Source organism: Fusarium solani, assembly GCF_023522795.1.
Source record: "Fusarium solani strain SB1 chromosome Unknown bctg00000000, whole genome shotgun sequence".
NCBI lineage: Eukaryota > Fungi > Ascomycota > Sordariomycetes > Hypocreales > Nectriaceae > Fusarium > Fusarium solani.
The window spans coordinates 3,217,491-3,233,026 of record NW_027072157.1 but is presented as its reverse complement, the minus strand read 5'-3'; the positions used below and the strand labels follow the sequence as shown (position 1 = coordinate 3,233,026).

The following is a 15,536-nucleotide window of genomic DNA, read 5'->3' as shown; positions in this document are numbered from 1 at the left end:
AAGGAGCTCGACGCCAGCTTTCCATGGGTGCCCCGTTCGTCTCGGCCCGCTAAACAGGACAAGCGGTGGCTGGGGTTTGGGTGTGTCCAATTCTTGGACGCTAGGCTCCGTCGTTGGCTCGCCCAGGTTCTCGTGGTGGGTCTGAGATTGGATCTGCCGCTGGGCCTTGGGAGGCCTGGGCGCTAAAAATTGCTCGGTAGAGGGTGCTTGACTGGTTTGTGTGTGTCCGTCTTGTCGCCGATATGATGATGTGAGGAAGAGGGAGAGAGATCTCCCTCACGCTGATCTTGGTGGTATCGCGCTCTTTCTCTGCTAGGTACTGGAAGGATGGCGCTGGTCCTAGGTGAGGGTTTTCATATCGGTGGTTTGTAAGAGCCGAGATCAACTCCAGGTCAGAGTTCGCCAAGGATGCTCTGTTATCGCAGAAATCATTTTAATCTTGGTCACTTCAGCTGGTGCAGAGTCGACATTCAGGCCGCCACACATTGGCTAGCGCCGTCGTCATCTCCACCGAGATTTGGTGCATTGCCAGCTGGCAGTCACATGCTGTAACACGTGCGGCCACTCTTGCAGGCCCGTCCGTCAGGGTGCCTACCCTGCAATTGGTGGGAGGGAAATCCGATTCGACTTGCGTCAGTATCTTCACACAAGGGTCCTGGGGCTCCTCTTCAGCTGAATCTGATAATGAGGTGTTATAGACGCCCAGGCCTATTTTTAATTATGGGCCATGGCCATGCAGATGATAACCAGGCCGTTTAAATGCTACCGTCAATCAAAAGCTTGATGCAACTACAGCCCTAGAATGACTCAAACATGTGGACAACCTCCACCGAGTTGCTTAGCGAACATCCCACCCAATTGACCAACACCGATTGCGCTCTGAAACCAGCCACGGGCTTGACAACGCATGCCGCACCGCGCTACCATGTCGTCGCTCTTTACATATATACAAATCAAGCAGCAGCCAGAAAAGCCCTTCAAAACCCACCCACAACCTTAACCTTGACGTGCATGCCCTTGGCGGGCCGGGCCGTTACACCGCCCCGGATTTCTACCTTGCTCTCGTCCGCCTCCTCCGGGTTCGCCAGCGCAAATTCGAACCGGCCGACCCACGCCGCAAGGAGGGCGGCGAACTCTGCCTTGGCGAAGCTCTGCCCGATACAGCTCCGGGGCCCGTGCAGGAACGGCAGGAATGCGTAGTTGCTGGTCGCGCCCCCGCTGGCGGCCTTCCGGTCTGCAGCTCCACCCTCGGGGCCGGAGGGGAGCCACCGCTCCGGATCGAAACGATCCGCGTCCGGACCCCAGAGGTGCTGGTCAAAGTGAGTCGCCCAGGGCACAATGACGATACGAGTACCTTGCCGCACTGGATGGCCCAGAATTGTGGTGTCGTGAGCGGCATCACGCATCGTCAACGGCACGGGGCTGTAGTAACGGAGAACCTCACTGCACACGGCATTGAGGTACGGCATGCGATCAATGTCGAGGCTGGTGATGTCGGAATCTGAATCCACGGACGGTAAGCGCTCTCGCACCTCTTCCCGCAGCCGGCTCTGAACCTCAGGGTATCGAGACAGCATATAAACCGCCCAGGTCATTGCCGATGCTGTCGTCTCGTGTCCCGCAGCGAGAAACGTCATGAGCTGATCGACCAAGTTCTCATCCGTGAAGCCGCCGCTCTCAATGGCCACCGAGAGGATATCAATATCTGGCTGCTCCTTGTTGGCCAACTTGGCCTTCTTCTCCCGGATCAGGTCTCGGCACACCGCTCGGATCTCGCCCGCCGCTGCGTTGATGGTCTGGTTCCGGCGGAACGGCAACTTGGTGACGATTTGAAGCGGTATAAACATGGAAATGAGACCCAGGATCTGAGCCGCGCGGGAAGGCTTGACAATCTTCCTGTAAGTCCTGGCAAGCACGCTCTCGGGGTCTTGGATAGCACCAAAGTCTCGCCCCATGCCAGCGACGCCGATGATATCGAGCGTCGCCCGCGATGCCCAGCTGGACACTTCAAGCTCGACCTCATCCCGGCCCCCAAGCTCTGTCGTCATAGCCTGGGTCACCTCTTTAGCTTTGCGCCAAAAGATGGGATACATGTCCTTGATATGACGGAAGGCAAACGCAGGCGTCAAGCTGCGGCGCTGCATCTTGTGCTCATCGCCCTCAGCGAACAGCACGCCTATTCCAAGGATGCGCCCGATAGATTGCTGCAAGTAACTCGGCTTCGCAAAGGCGTAGTTGTTGGTGACCAGCACCTCAGCCAACGCTTTGGGTGAGCAGACAAGGATCCGCTCCTGGTTCAACAGGCCGCGGTAGCGGATGATGCCATCGTTGGGGATCTCGGCCACCCTGGGGATGAGGATTAGTATGTTGTTTTCAAAGTACAACTGCACCACAAGAGGCAATTGACAAACCATTCTCGCATTGGCAGGCCCGAAGGCTCTGCAAATATCCTCTTTGCCTGACCTAGAAGCCAGTGGTTGTTGGAGGGTTCAGGCAGATGTCGCAACGGCGACACGAGCAGCGGATAGATCCATATCGCCCAGACAACCCAGAACACGAAGCCCACAGTCCACAGCCCTGTAAAGCGTTTCAACAGGAGCAGCCTGGACCAATCGTTCTGCACCCAGGTGAGAGCCAGAGTGGCCGTGGCAGCGCCGCCCGTGATGTTCTCCCACGGCAACCCCATGACGACTTGAGGCCCTCACTCTTGAGTATCTTGCGCGTCAAAGGGGTCAGGTCAAGCAACGGGAGGAATCAATACTTTTAACGCGGGCGGGACAAGTAGCAACAGGAGTTGGGCTTTGCAGGGGACGGAGCCAGGGGTAACAGCCACGGGATGGCCTTATAAGCGATTCGTTTATCTTAAACGCAGTGGAGATTCTGTCAATGTCCCCAGACTTGTCCAAGACTCGAGCCGTCAGAGAAGTTGGGAATTGCTCCAGGTCGGCCTATCCTGGTGTCCGATCGGTCGTCAACATTGTGCCGTTGTCCCAACGGACATTGCCGCTCCAACTCAAACTCCGACCGGCAGCCATGTTGGCCGTGTCTCTCACACTATGCGCTAGTCTCGCCCGCTTCATCGCTCTCCAAGAGGGCGAGCTAGGGTTGCATCAGAGTTGATGGGGGGCACAAAGTGGGTTTCTTTATGAGATTATCGCTAATTCCGCTGTTGTAATAGGACAGCCATTGGTAGACAAGCCCTGCTGCTGCGCTTCCCCCAAAATTGTCAAACGTCATGAAAACGCCAGATGACACTCCCTCCTAAAAGAAAACCATAACCTGGTGCAATTTCCATGAATCAATCCATGATGCCCTCGATGCCAAAGCCAACGCCAAATCAATCCCTCCCTCACATGCGAATCGGATTCTTGTATCATCGTCCGCAACTTGTTCCATGTCCCTTCTGTCGGCGTCCACGGCACCTGAGTGCTAACCAAAGTCTAGGTCCATGACCTCAACCACTCAGTCGATCTTGTCCATCCCCTGGCCTTCGCGGGGTAAAATCTCAACCACGTGGTAGTTGCCGCTTGTCCCGTCTCGCTTCACTTACCGGGTTGACGCATTTCGACCGAGAATTGCGCGCCTCGCACGAGCCTGGCCCCGACGCTACCAAGACCGATTACTGTTGCCCTGGGTAGTTCCAGGTAGGTCTTGCGGCGTAGCCAGGGAGGGGGTTGCGTTCTCGTTGCCTCCCGAAGCCGGGCCAGCTCGCGCCTGTGGTGGCGGGTTCCGAATCTCCAGGAGCGGCAGATCATGAGATGGCGCCGTCCCAAGAGGGTGTCTGTCTGTGGCGTTTATGAACACTCCCTGCGGTTGGTACATTGGTGCTAATGGCGAGAGAGCAGACATTGAGATGGTAGATGTGGGAGCCGATGCCTCTCCGGGCGCATCCGTGGTTGTTGTTGATGTACTATTCGGGGGACCATTCAACCGACCATTCGATATTTGATCCCGTTCATTGGTCCATTGTTGCCGTCGCTCCATCGGCGACATCTCGTCCCAGTGGTGCACAAACGAGTGGCCGATCAAGGGTGCACCCGGAGCAGCGCGCTGCGAGGGCGTATCGAAATGGACAGCACGGCTATGGCCTCCCGACAGTGGCCTCAACTCGCGAGTGTGTCCGTTGTCGTGTCGCGCTCTGGTTCGACGTTGTCGTTCGCCCGCATCACTTGGTGGTGATCTTCGTCCGGCCGTGACAGGCTGTCGCGAAGGGGATCCGTTTCTGCCCCCCATCCCATAAGACATTACCATCGCTCTGGCCAAGATGTCGTCTGGATTAGCGGTTGCCCTATCGAGTCTGTCAGCTACTAACAATCAAGACATCAGCGCGGTAGGAAGTCCAGTCACGCACCTTGACGAAACATGGAGCCCCTGCGACCTCATCAAGCTCATGAACGCGCGCGTAGAAGCGCTGGTATGCTGTTTGGGTTCTGAATGCAGCTTGTCACGGCAATATGGGCAGCTATCTGACTGATCAAGCCACGTTTTGATGCAGTGGTCTCCAAAGATATGTCCGCATTTCGGAAGACGGAGGGGCGCCTCGCAAACACCCTCAGGACTTTCGACGCCATAATCGCCGTAGCAAATGACACAGCCTGCGACGCATTAGCTTCACGATACCGCCGATCCATTCGACAGCGAGATCGCTTACTTCGGTCTCCTTCCGGGATATCTTCAATCTTGACACTTTCGAGAGATCGCAACGTCGACTTGGATGCCACCATCTTGGTACTAACAGCACCTCTCATGAGTTGCATGTGACGGAGGACTGTTTCTTCGTTTGCCTCAGCAGAGGAATCTGACCCGCCCGGGCTGTACATGCCATGCTCGAAATACACATGCCGGGCAGCGTCGTCATCGTCTTCCCGCCCAGGCTCCGACGACATGATGCGAGTGGATGTTGGTCTGCGCTGGCGTGTGTGGTGAGATCTGCGGAAACCAGACGAAGGAGGAGATGGCCCTAATGAATATTAGCTGGTGCAAGCGACTGGTTTCGTGCGTGCTGCATGATACGGTGGCGTCGGACGAGGGTTTCTCGCAAGCCAGAACTCGGTGTAACCAGAGAGGAGGCTGGTTGACCCCGAGACAAGAGGGAAGCTTACTGGTAGGAGAAGGTATGTCGCGAAAGACAGTCCTTGAAGAAGTGGAAGCCGACGAAAAGTGACCCCGACGCGGTGGCGGTGATGACATGTAAGGATGAGGGGGAGAGGCACGGGCACGGGTACGGGCACGGGCACGAAGTGAGGAGAGTTGTTGTTGTGTTGGCCGAAGTTGTTTGTTGGAGGTTCTGATGCGAGAAACGGCGGGCGCTGTTGCTGTTGCTGCTGTGAATTAGGCTCCGGAGCTGCACCTGCACCTGCACCTGGAGGTGGAATACCCAGGCCTGCAGGCGGCTGAAAACTCAATGGCCGGCCGGGAATTTGGTTTGCAAAGGCTCCATCACGGCTGTGAGCACCCGTGCCGGAAGCGACCGGCGCTACGGGGGGTGGCATGGTGCTGCGATGGTAGGTCTGATGTCGTCCACTCGGTCGCGGAGATATGGCCCCCGGCATGTTTTCTGAAAACGCATGGGGATGCGGCAGGCCCAGCATTGGCGGCAAGATGCCTCCATGATGATGACCGAGCTGGAACGGATCCGGGCCGGGGCCGGGTGCAGGCTGCAACGGGTGGTGAGGATAGCTCTGAGGCAAGCTTGGATTCTGCGTCTGCCATGGGTAAGAAGGTGAGTTGTGTGAGTGAGACATCCAATGGTTCGAAGCCGAGTGTACGGGATCGTAGTGGCCAGAAGACCGAGGGTTGTGCATTATATAGTCCATGGGATCCATGGGATCCATCTTGGGCGACGCAGCTCGGCTGCTAGATGAACCTCGTCTGTGATGACCTGGGCTGGCGGAGCCTTGCAAAAGAGAAGCCGCCCGGGAGCCTGATGTGGTATTCTAGGCGTCGCGGGGGTTGAAAAGGGCGGCTCAGACGCTGCGAGTCTCGAATGGGCACGATGCGGATGAGGATGCGGGTGGCAGCAACACCAGCTGCCTGGACGACTGCCCCACGTAAGTGATGGGTATGTGTATTCGTAGTATTCTAGCAGTGTTGGACTAGGACTATCGGGAGCACGCTGCGATCACAGGGCGGTGATCGGGAAACGCGGAGGGGTCGAGGTCTTGGGACCAAGGACTTCCGGATGCCGAAGCGAGGGACCAAGAAGGAGGAGAGGTAGAGCCGAATGAGGGCGGGCGGCCGCGGTGGGAGGATGGTGAGGATGAGGGGCAGCAGCTGCTGGGTCTGTCTGTTATCGGGGGGGCTGCGATAACGCCGATGACGACGTAGCTTGTAACTTTAGCGGCGGCGTCCAGGACCAAGACGACGAAAGCTGACGAGCGAGACCAAAGCAGCGACGAGAGGCGGTCGTCAAACGATGGTGAAGACGAAGACGGCGAGGTGGAAAGAGAGGAGGGAAGGAAGGAAAAAGAGAGGAATAAAATGGTGTGGGGGACAGACAGAACAGACAGAAAAAGCTGAGCTGAGCTGAGCGAGCGAGCGAGACAAGAGGAGAAATGCAAAAAAAGAAGACCGGATGCCACGTCTTGTACGAATGAGACTCCCTGGACCGGACTGGACTGCACTGGCCGACGGTGGACGGGTGGTGATGCTGTGGGTTGCAGGGACAGGCTCGGGCGGAATCCAGCAGTGCCAATGTCTTTGTCCGTCGCTCGCGAGTGAGGCCGGGCTTGGCTGGGCCTGCCTGGGAGGTGGTCTAGACGCTGCTTGAGCGAACGAGCACCTCTGACACCAGGGGCAAGCTCTGCTTTCCTTTGCTACCGGGGGGAAGGATGAAGAGGGGCGATTTGGACGAGGCGTACAGCAAGGTAGGTACAGGACCTTGAGGCAGGCGAGCGTCGGAAGTGGCAATGGCAGGCGTCAGGAAAATGTCGTGAATGTGGCCGGCCAGGCGGGCGATGGATGTAAGTGCGATGGATGGATGCTAGGTAGCTACCCAACCTGGAAAGAAGAGCGGGAGTAGGTGGATGTGGGAGAACGGAAGCCAGTGGGCAGCTCCAATGGGTCAACGGTTGCGAGCGTACGAGGAGGAGGCGTTTAGGTGGTGTAGCAGGACGTGAGAGGAAACAGGTCAGATTCAGGTTACGGAGGCGTAAGGAAGAGACGGCAGGCAGGCAGGCAGGCAGGCGGGCGGGCAAAGGTGAAGCCCGGGAATGAAAGAAAAGGCTTCTTTGTCTTTACGTAGGCGTACCGGCGGAGAGGACGGACGTCTGGAGTAATATGGAATAGGTAAAGAAAAAGGTTTAAAAAGGGGGAGCAAGAATGAACAGGCCGGCGGGCTGCTCTTGTCCCTCCAACAGAAACCCCGGGGATGATGATGGCACCAAATGTCGCAGTCAAGTCAGAGCCGGAGTCGCAGTCAAGTCGCAGTCGCAAGTCGCGGTTGGCCGTCCACCACACACTCTCTCACTCACACTCCCCAAAATTGCTGGACTGGTGCCGGCCGGCCGTGTTTGGCAGCAAGTGGAGAGTCGTCGGGTTGATCGGTACAGTACGGTATCCGTATCCCCCAAGTAAGCTGCTCCCAAGCAAGAGAGGCCCGCCGCCTGGGTAGGCAAGGCATTCAAAGCGGGACTGACGGACAGGACAGCCTGGGTTTGTGATAAGCGAAGCGGGCAAGGGGACCGACCGCGTGCGGCGGCGGCGGCGGGAAGGCAAAGGTGAGGATGGATCACCGAGAGCAAAAAGACGCCGACAGAGACAAACGGCAGGGAGATGACGACGGGGACGACGACGACGACGACGACAAGGCTGGTGGGAATGAGGGGTTGAAAACGAGGTGAATGATGAGGGAGAGAGGGGAGGAGAGCAAGCAGACAGACAAACCGAAAGGTAAAACGAACGACGAACCAACGCACGACGACCAAGAAACAGTCGATCAAAGTGCGAGTAGGCGAACGGACAACAAGCTTCCAAGGTTCTCCTCTTACTCCTACTCCTCCTCCATATCCCGGATGAAGCGACCCTCGTTCGCCCTAAGAGAAACCACCCGACTGACCCGTTGGTACCATACTTTGCTTGGTACGGTACCTCCACCACCAGGGGGCACGGGCAAGGGCCTCGAGTGATGAGCTGAAGACGGAGAGACTCAACCAAGACTCGCAATGTTAATGGCAGAGTGAGGGAGAGAGAGTCATGGTCATGCGCAGAGGAAGTCTAGCCGGGCATGGACGATACCGTCCAAAGGTACTACTAGTAGAGCCCAGCCTCCAGCCGGAGTCAACTGGGCAAAAACTCAAGCCAGTTTCCAGCCAGTCCAAGCCCAAGCTGGCACAAGCCCATCATTGATCCAACAAAAGCTCGGCTTTGACCTTTTTTCTCTCGCTCTCTTGTCTTTCCCTCTGAGCCTTTTTTTTTTTCTTTCCTTTTCCCTTGCTCACTCACCTGAGCAATTAGCGGGACAGGATCGCCTCAGTGGAGCTTGTTGCGTGCCATGGACGTACAGTAAGAAAAGCCCAAGGTTGCTGGGGTGGCCTTGGGGGCGTATTAACGGAGCCTATCCCAAACGTGCACATGATGCGAAGAGGGCATGATGGATTGGCTCCCGTCCATTGGATTAGAAGGTGTCTGGGCGGGCTCTTCCCTGCCCTTTTGGCCTTGACTGCCAGGTTCCGGCCCAGCTACAGTACCAGCAACCGCCGCATTGAACGAACCTACGCCCGGGTCCTACCTTTTTCAATGGATGAATCCATTGGCGGGATGGAGGCCGGAGGTGTACTCCAGGTGCTGAGGCGGCGGGCCTCGTAGAACAAACTCAACCACCACCACCCACCCTGAAGATGGCGGAAACCATCAGGTTCAGCTGGTTAGGGTACAGCGCCCCCTCTCTCGTAAAAGGAAGGGGAAAAAAGAAAGCAGAACCCGAATCTCTGGTTGGTCTCTCCGTCCATTACCCTGGAAGTGAGAAGTTGCGCTGTCTGTGTTCATACTGTGAATCAAGATTACCCTTTCAGGATACGGAGCCGGTATTCAGCGAACTTGGAACTAACAAGACGCCAACAAGTCATGGGATGATGACTGACCTCCCTCTCTGCTGAATCACTTTACAAGCACCTAGTTTCATCAATTGTTCCGTGATTACGGCGCCCATCCAAGAGTTCTCTTTTTGTATCCTCCCCACTGGTGCCATGATAGCTCTGCCTGTCGACATGACCATCATGTGAGCGCCCGCCGTCGCCTCGCGTGCCTCGAGCCATCCATCACATCACATCACCCATGATTGCCCATCACTCCCCCAAGCTCGAGCCCCGGCCCACAGGCAGGCAGGCAGACGGACGGACAGACGCTCTCACAATTGCGGCTCATATCGCGACCACCATGATAAGCCCCTCTCCGCTATACCTCACTGGAGCTGCCCCTCCAGCAGCGTCAACCTGGCGTTCGTCTGACGTTCCTCCATTTTAGCCCACCCAGCGTCGTCGTCCTCCCACAGCGAACCCGCTTGGCAATGGAACCAGCCGGGTTGGTTTTCTTGTCTTGCTTTCTTTTCTCGACCGCTGCGCACCTCTGGCAGGCAAGCTGCATACAATGCAACGAATAATGTCCGTCCTCCAAGCCCTGCCTGCTGTGCTGTGCTGTCTTCGTCAAACCCAATGGAAGAGGGTCCGCGCAGAGACTATCGGTTCCCCATCCGGATATGTTTGTTCGACCACCCCCAGCCCTCCGCCACCATTGGCATGCCGTGGATGCCCTGGCGTGTAAGTTGGGCTCTTTGATGATGGGTATGTTGCTCCTCTCTGCCAACCTTGTTCGCTGACCACGCAAGCAGCGAGTAGTCTGTTCGTCATTATAATGTGGCTTCCCTTTCCTCAAGTCGCCCGTCCTCCTGTTCCCCTGCCTTGAACTAAAAAGTGCCATGGGTCCATCAATCAGTCAATCAATGGATTGCATCTCACAGCCAGCTGGAGCTCCAAGGAGCATCCGTCCGACGGCACAGCCGATCGGCTACGCACCGCAAACCCAAGACAGCAAACACACACGCACGCACACCACCTGACACCTCGCTCCCTGGGCTGGGAATCAACATGAACGCCCAGCTCAAGCCCCGTTCAAGGTCTCACATGCAGAATGGCAACCTTGTCTCTCGACTCGCCTGGTCTTTTTTAATACTGAGACACTTGCCGGACCTACACTTGCGATCTGCAGGCCGCCCTGTCTCTTGGTGCTGAGAACAGAAACATTGTCTTTCAACAGATCAGAAAAGAGAGACCCAATGCCGAATCCCGGCCCAGGGATCTCCAAGGCGTCCAACCGGTTTCATCGTCTCTCTTCCAGCAGCCATTGTCGCTATGACTCAATATTCCCCCCAGCCCTCGTCCACGTCCACTCCCACTCACATGGCCTCTTCGCGCAACCCTGGCGCATCTCACGCGCCTCAACCCCGTCCCATCGATGCCGCGTTGAATACGTCAGACCTCAAGGCACCTGAGCATTCCATTCCCATCCTCGGTCAGTGGAGGCGCCTGTGCCGCTTGGGCGTTGCGGATCCCACCCATCACCATCTGCCAGAACATGCAACCACTTTAACCTCGAGGTCGTCAATTGGTCCCTCCGCACCCGGAATCCCCAGATCCTGGATAAATACTTGGCCCTCGTCGACAGAAACAGATCTGCAACGACTGCCCAGCACCGTGACACTTCTCGCTCCTTTAGAGGGCAACTCTTCTATTCGCTGTCTCATCTCCCTGGATCCCGGCGGCGATCCTGGACACTCGGGGGAAACGCCATATTGGGATGCCTCATTCTCTGTCCCGTTCTGGCTGTTTGTCCGTCCCCGGCTCAAAGCTTGGAGCAACGCACTGCTTCTATTTACATAAAGCCTGGGGTCCGTCCCCCAGGCACGGCATATGTAGGTAAACAGGGAAGACACACCCGGCATCAGACAAACCTGGCAGGCTAGGTTGGTTTGACTTTCGAGTCCCGGTCTCCGCCCTTCCTTGGTTCCGTCCAACTGTCAGCACAGATAGATCATCGCCTCGTCGTCCTCGCCGGAAAAGGCCGCAACCAGCCGTCGCTGCATCTATCCCGTTCCACCTCGATGCAACGTGCAGTCCCTCGGCGAGTCACGGCTGCTATTCGGTTCCGAATGTTTGTCCTGCGAGCAGTTGTTCACTGCCTCCACCGCCATCTCAGCCCGCTGCGAGAGTGTAACACTGCAGCAAGATTCACCTGGTTCCGAGCTCAGCGGCCGAGCCCATGACACAGAGTTTTGGCCTGCAAACAAATCCGACGGCCCATAATCTGCATCACTTCTTGGGCAGGCGATACTTGCCGCCGGCTAGCTCCAACTCATTCTCCGCCACCTTTTCTCCCAAAAACTCTTGGAGTTCCTCGTTGCTCCAAGAGCAGCCATCGGCGATCAGCATCTTCATCATCATCAAAATCTGCGCCAGGGGCATGGCTGGTGCCGAATTCGTCAACATGCCCACGATAAATTGCCAGTAGACAGTCTGTCGCTCCTGCTCCTTTGAATCTATCTTGGCCTTGCGCGGAGATGACTGGCGGCCATCCTCAGGGCCTTGATCGTCTGCCGCAGTATCTGGCTGGTCTGCTGCGCCCTCGTCGTCCAGCCGTTCGAGAACCGTGTAATTCTGCTGACCGATGTCGCGAAGCACTTTCTTGCTAACCCAGAATTTCAGAGCTGCCTCAAGCAGGTCTTCGTCAATCATGAGTTGTTGCCAGATGTCGTTGAAATTGCGTTGCACTGGTCCGGATTCGCTCTGGCCGTTTTCGTCTTGGAATGCGTAGATCACGGCAGCCTCGTATGTCTTGCACTCAAGCTCGACGGAACGATCCTCAAAATCCAGCTTGACGATTGCCGAGCCTAGCTGGTCCAGCCAAGTGAGCTTCTGGGATGCCTTTAAGTCCTCGAACTCTCGCTCGTATTGACGCTGCATTATTGCAATCGGTCGTGGCACCGTGAACGGTTCTTTAGACAAGCCAGGCCAATAGAGTCGCGAGAGAGTCTTGGCTTCATAATAAAGCTGATCCGTGCTGCCCGGAGGTTGGTGTAGATTTGGGCGAATGGCCGAATTCACAGTCTTCGAGTCCTGGATGTCCCTCATCATGACATCGCAATTTTGCAGGGCGTTTTCACCAAACCGTTTCCTCAAAAGACTCAATACCTTAGTCTCTTGTAGGAAGCTCCTCTGGTTCGAGAGCAGACGCTCTGCGAGAATGAGTTGAAACTCTTTGATGAAAATGTCTTGGGAGCCGAGGGCATTGATCAGCGTGCCAATGACATCTTCATTTCTAGGTCGTTTGTAATTGACACCTGCGTCCGCTGGGTCTGGTACCCAGGTCATATCGTTCCAGTCGAGGTCATCATCGTCCGCTGGGCGCCGCTGTTGCTGGGAGGCCGAGCTGAGCAAAACTGCCAACTCTACCAGCTTGGTCTTGCCCTCCTCCGAATCATCGCTGTTGGGGTTGGAAAGTAGGCCAGTGACGACAATCCGGATAGCATCATCCCTCTGGCAGAGATATAACTGCAGAGCATGGACAACACGATCAAGCAGCACCTTTGAGTGATCCAGCGCATGAAATGTCCTGATCATAGAGATGTAGGTTTGGAGGATGTCCAGCGTAGATCGGCCGGGGTGAAGAAGACGTGTCTGTAGAGCCATTGAGAACGCATCTGTGAGCTGCAAGCGTCGCTGTGGTGTTGTAACAGCTGAGCGGAGGTCATCAAGGCCCCCTTTACTCTCTGGCCAGTTGAGAGCAATGTCGAAGAGCTCCTGAATCCGCAGTGTCGCTAGGCGTCCAACAGCGATTTCCTTCCAACACTCTACGTCGTTCCAGGCGATGCGAGTTCCAAGGCGGCTGAAGACTTCAACAGCGAGACGTCCGTAAACATTCTCAACCCACTCAGACAGATGAGCGAGACAGCCCGTAGGCGCACCCGGAGACGATGTTGACGATTCCGGTAACTGCCAGACTCCCGAATATGAAGTTTTGATAAACTCCTCCATGCTCGCGTCCATAATTTCAGCAAACAGCACCTGGAACTTCTCACCAGCTAGACCAACATTCTGCAGAGACTCTAGCAGGCCTAGAAGCTCTTTCCGAGCCACCGAGTCATCACCATCGTCTGCAGGTTCTGATGCCGTCCCATCATAGCGCTTGCCAATACCGAGATTCAGATGGACTAGCCGTTGAAGAACGGTGCGGATGGCCCTTGTTAACCCCTGGTTGAGAGAGTTTCCAATGATGGCGTGCAAGTCTCGACGGAACTTGGTAAGAGCTGTGTCTGCCGACGCTTCATCTTCAAACCCCTGGGCAATGAGCGTCAGTCCGTACAGATACTGGCGATGGGCAGCCTCAAGGGTCGATATGCTCGAGAGCAGGATCTGCGTCTGGTCGGTTTGGCTGGCGCAGGCGGCCAGCAACGGCATAACATGGTGAACAAAGTGCTGGCGAACCTGCTGCGTGTGCCAGAGCAGGATGTCCTCCGTGTGCGCAGCCTGCGGCAATGCACGGCCAGGGTAGAGGAGCAAGGCCAGGGAGTCTCGGAAGTCCAGGTCAATGTCCTGTGACTCCTGCGACAGGGCGCCAAACGAGTCCTCAGCGGCAACTGAGGTCGGCAGCTGGATCCTAGAGGTGACGACGTGCCATGCTCGATCCCACCTCACCTGGTCGCTGGGCTGATGGAGAGTCTGATGGAAGAGCGGCGGCGGTGGTGGAGCAGCTCTCTGCTGCTGAGGCGACAACGCGTGTGGACCACCAAAGGCCACGCCGTGCTCGGTGAATGCCGCGACGGGAGTCGACCGAGGAGTCGGCTGGGAGATGTCGGTCTGGAATACGGACCGGAAAACCTTTTGCTTCCGAGCCCGGTATCGCGACGCCGTCATGGTCATTGTGGCATGGTGTAATGGGGGTGAGAATGTAGACGACGAGATGTTGTTGTTTGGTACGTGCGGATATAGGGACGAACAGCCCTGGAGCCTGTGCTTTTCCGGAAGAAGGAACAACCCACACAGGGCAACTGCCCGGTATGTACAAGGGTGAGTGGGGCATCTGTGCCGCCAAGAACGCGCGCTTAGTGCGCTAACCAGAGGCGCGACCGCTCTTTGGCCGCGTCACCTCGGGATCGGAACGAAGTGCGTCGGCAGGCAAAGCAAGGCAGCAGAATACGGTAACAGTTGCGATCGAAGCGGGCTGTTGGTCCTGCCTTACAAACTATTACCAAGACGCTTAGACTCGCCAATGGACACTGAAACTATTTTGCATACGTATCGCGCACCATTGTGCTGTTGCGCCGTCGAACTGAGCCCAGCGCCCGGGGTCAGCGACCCCACGCGAGCAGCAGAGCGGTTGGTGTTTTGTTTGAGCCCGTCTAGCGGGAGATTAGCTTGAGTCCCAGCTTCTTCATGCTCAGCCTTAGAAACTTGGTGAGGCGAGTCCTTGCGAGCACTGGCTGTCAGATCCCTAGGCTGGCGCACGCCATCTTTTTGTCCTAAACCGCCGGCTGTTGGAAACGTCCCACAAGGGGGAGGGGTCATGGTGGTTCGTTCGAGAAGCAAGTTAAATGAGGTGCGTAGGGGGTGTAGAAGCTTTTGTTTCAGCAGATGGGAGACTAAACACCCCAAGTCAGAGCGCACTGTGGCTGTCGTACGCCCGGGGGGAGTATGTATTGCAAACCAGCGATTTTAGGGTGACAGAAGGATCGTCGTGGGAGGGAAGAAGCATGAGCCATCAAGCGGAACTGTCAAGATCCTTCTGCGGAGGAGATGAACACCCCCCGGCGGCGATGAAGACAGAAAACCCCCGGTGGCGGTGATGGTCAAACCCCTCCGGCAATCCGCGACCCGCCCCGGGGATCGCCCCAATCCCGACCGGGTCTGCCGCACCAGGCCCGGGGTTTGCTCCCGAATTCTCGGGATACCAATCAAGCTGAAAACACGGTATTGATTTTTATCTGCTCAACTTTGCGAAATTCAAGAAAAACATAGTCCCTCTAGTAAGCAATTTACCTTGCCCCTCCGCCAACAATGCATGTCTTTCATCCATTTTCGTGTAGTCAGAGGCATTCGCAAGAGATTACCCCAATCTGTAAGGGGATGCCGAGAAGCACGGAGCAAGCATCCCTCAGCTCAAAGAATCTCGAATCTCAACTCCCACATAGTTACTCCACCCTTACCCATCGGCCAAGCCTCCAGCAAAAGAGTCTATGCGTCTAGTCTCTTTGATATTAATGGGAATTAACCCAGACCAAATACTTAGCCGCTGCTCGCACTCGGACTCGCTACCATCTCCAAAGAGGGAACGTTCGTGCTCTTGCACACCCCAAAAGCCAAAGCGCACGCGCGGGCGGCTCGTGGTTCGCGATCTGCCGCCCTTAGCGAAAGGGGGCGGCGGTCGTGTAGCGAACGAAAATCTGGGCCGAGCCGAAACTCTAGCTGAAGGATTGGAACCGTTGCGCCGGAATGAAGCTTCCCAGGATTCAGGAACCGGTGCTCTGGGATCTTCTGGCGTACCTGCGT

General features: G+C 56.4%; 5 protein-coding genes across 5 annotated transcripts; 1 reads left to right on the top strand and 4 right to left on the bottom strand.

The window, feature by feature from the left end:
* Positions 1-100: 100 nt before the first annotated feature.
* On the bottom strand, positions 101-2,686 carry MRS44_001034 (uncharacterized protein; the record flags this gene model as incomplete). Its single annotated transcript, XM_046267596.2, has 3 exons — positions 101-339; positions 989-2,346; positions 2,412-2,686. The coding sequence occupies 3 exons, from the start codon at positions 2,684-2,686 to the stop codon at positions 101-103; spliced, it is 1,872 nt and encodes a 623-aa protein (XP_046138925.2).
* Positions 2,687-3,606: 920 nt separating this feature from the next.
* On the bottom strand, positions 3,607-5,834 carry MRS44_001033 (uncharacterized protein; the record flags this gene model as incomplete). Its single annotated transcript, XM_065623535.1, has 4 exons — positions 3,607-4,288; positions 4,352-4,595; positions 4,652-4,960; positions 5,189-5,834. 4 exons carry the CDS (start codon positions 5,832-5,834, stop codon positions 3,607-3,609), a joined length of 1,881 nt encoding a protein of 626 aa, XP_065479982.1.
* A 4,512-nt stretch (positions 5,835-10,346) lies between these two features.
* Positions 10,347-10,874, top strand: MRS44_001032 (uncharacterized protein; the record flags this gene model as incomplete). Its single annotated transcript, XM_065623534.1, has 1 exon — positions 10,347-10,874. One exon carries the CDS (start codon positions 10,347-10,349, stop codon positions 10,872-10,874), a length of 528 nt encoding a protein of 175 aa, XP_065479981.1.
* Positions 10,875-11,303: 429 nt separating this feature from the next.
* Positions 11,304-13,910, bottom strand: MRS44_001031 (uncharacterized protein; the record flags this gene model as incomplete). Its single annotated transcript, XM_046267595.2, has 1 exon — positions 11,304-13,910. The coding sequence occupies one exon, from the start codon at positions 13,908-13,910 to the stop codon at positions 11,304-11,306; it is 2,607 nt and encodes an 868-aa protein (XP_046138923.2).
* Positions 13,911-14,100: 190 nt separating this feature from the next.
* On the bottom strand, positions 14,101-14,555 carry MRS44_001030 (uncharacterized protein; the record flags this gene model as incomplete). The annotated part of the gene is made up of 2 exons (XM_065623533.1): positions 14,101-14,232; positions 14,286-14,555. 2 exons carry the CDS (start codon positions 14,553-14,555, stop codon positions 14,101-14,103), a joined length of 402 nt encoding a protein of 133 aa, XP_065479980.1.
* Positions 14,556-15,536: the final 981 nt, after the last annotated feature.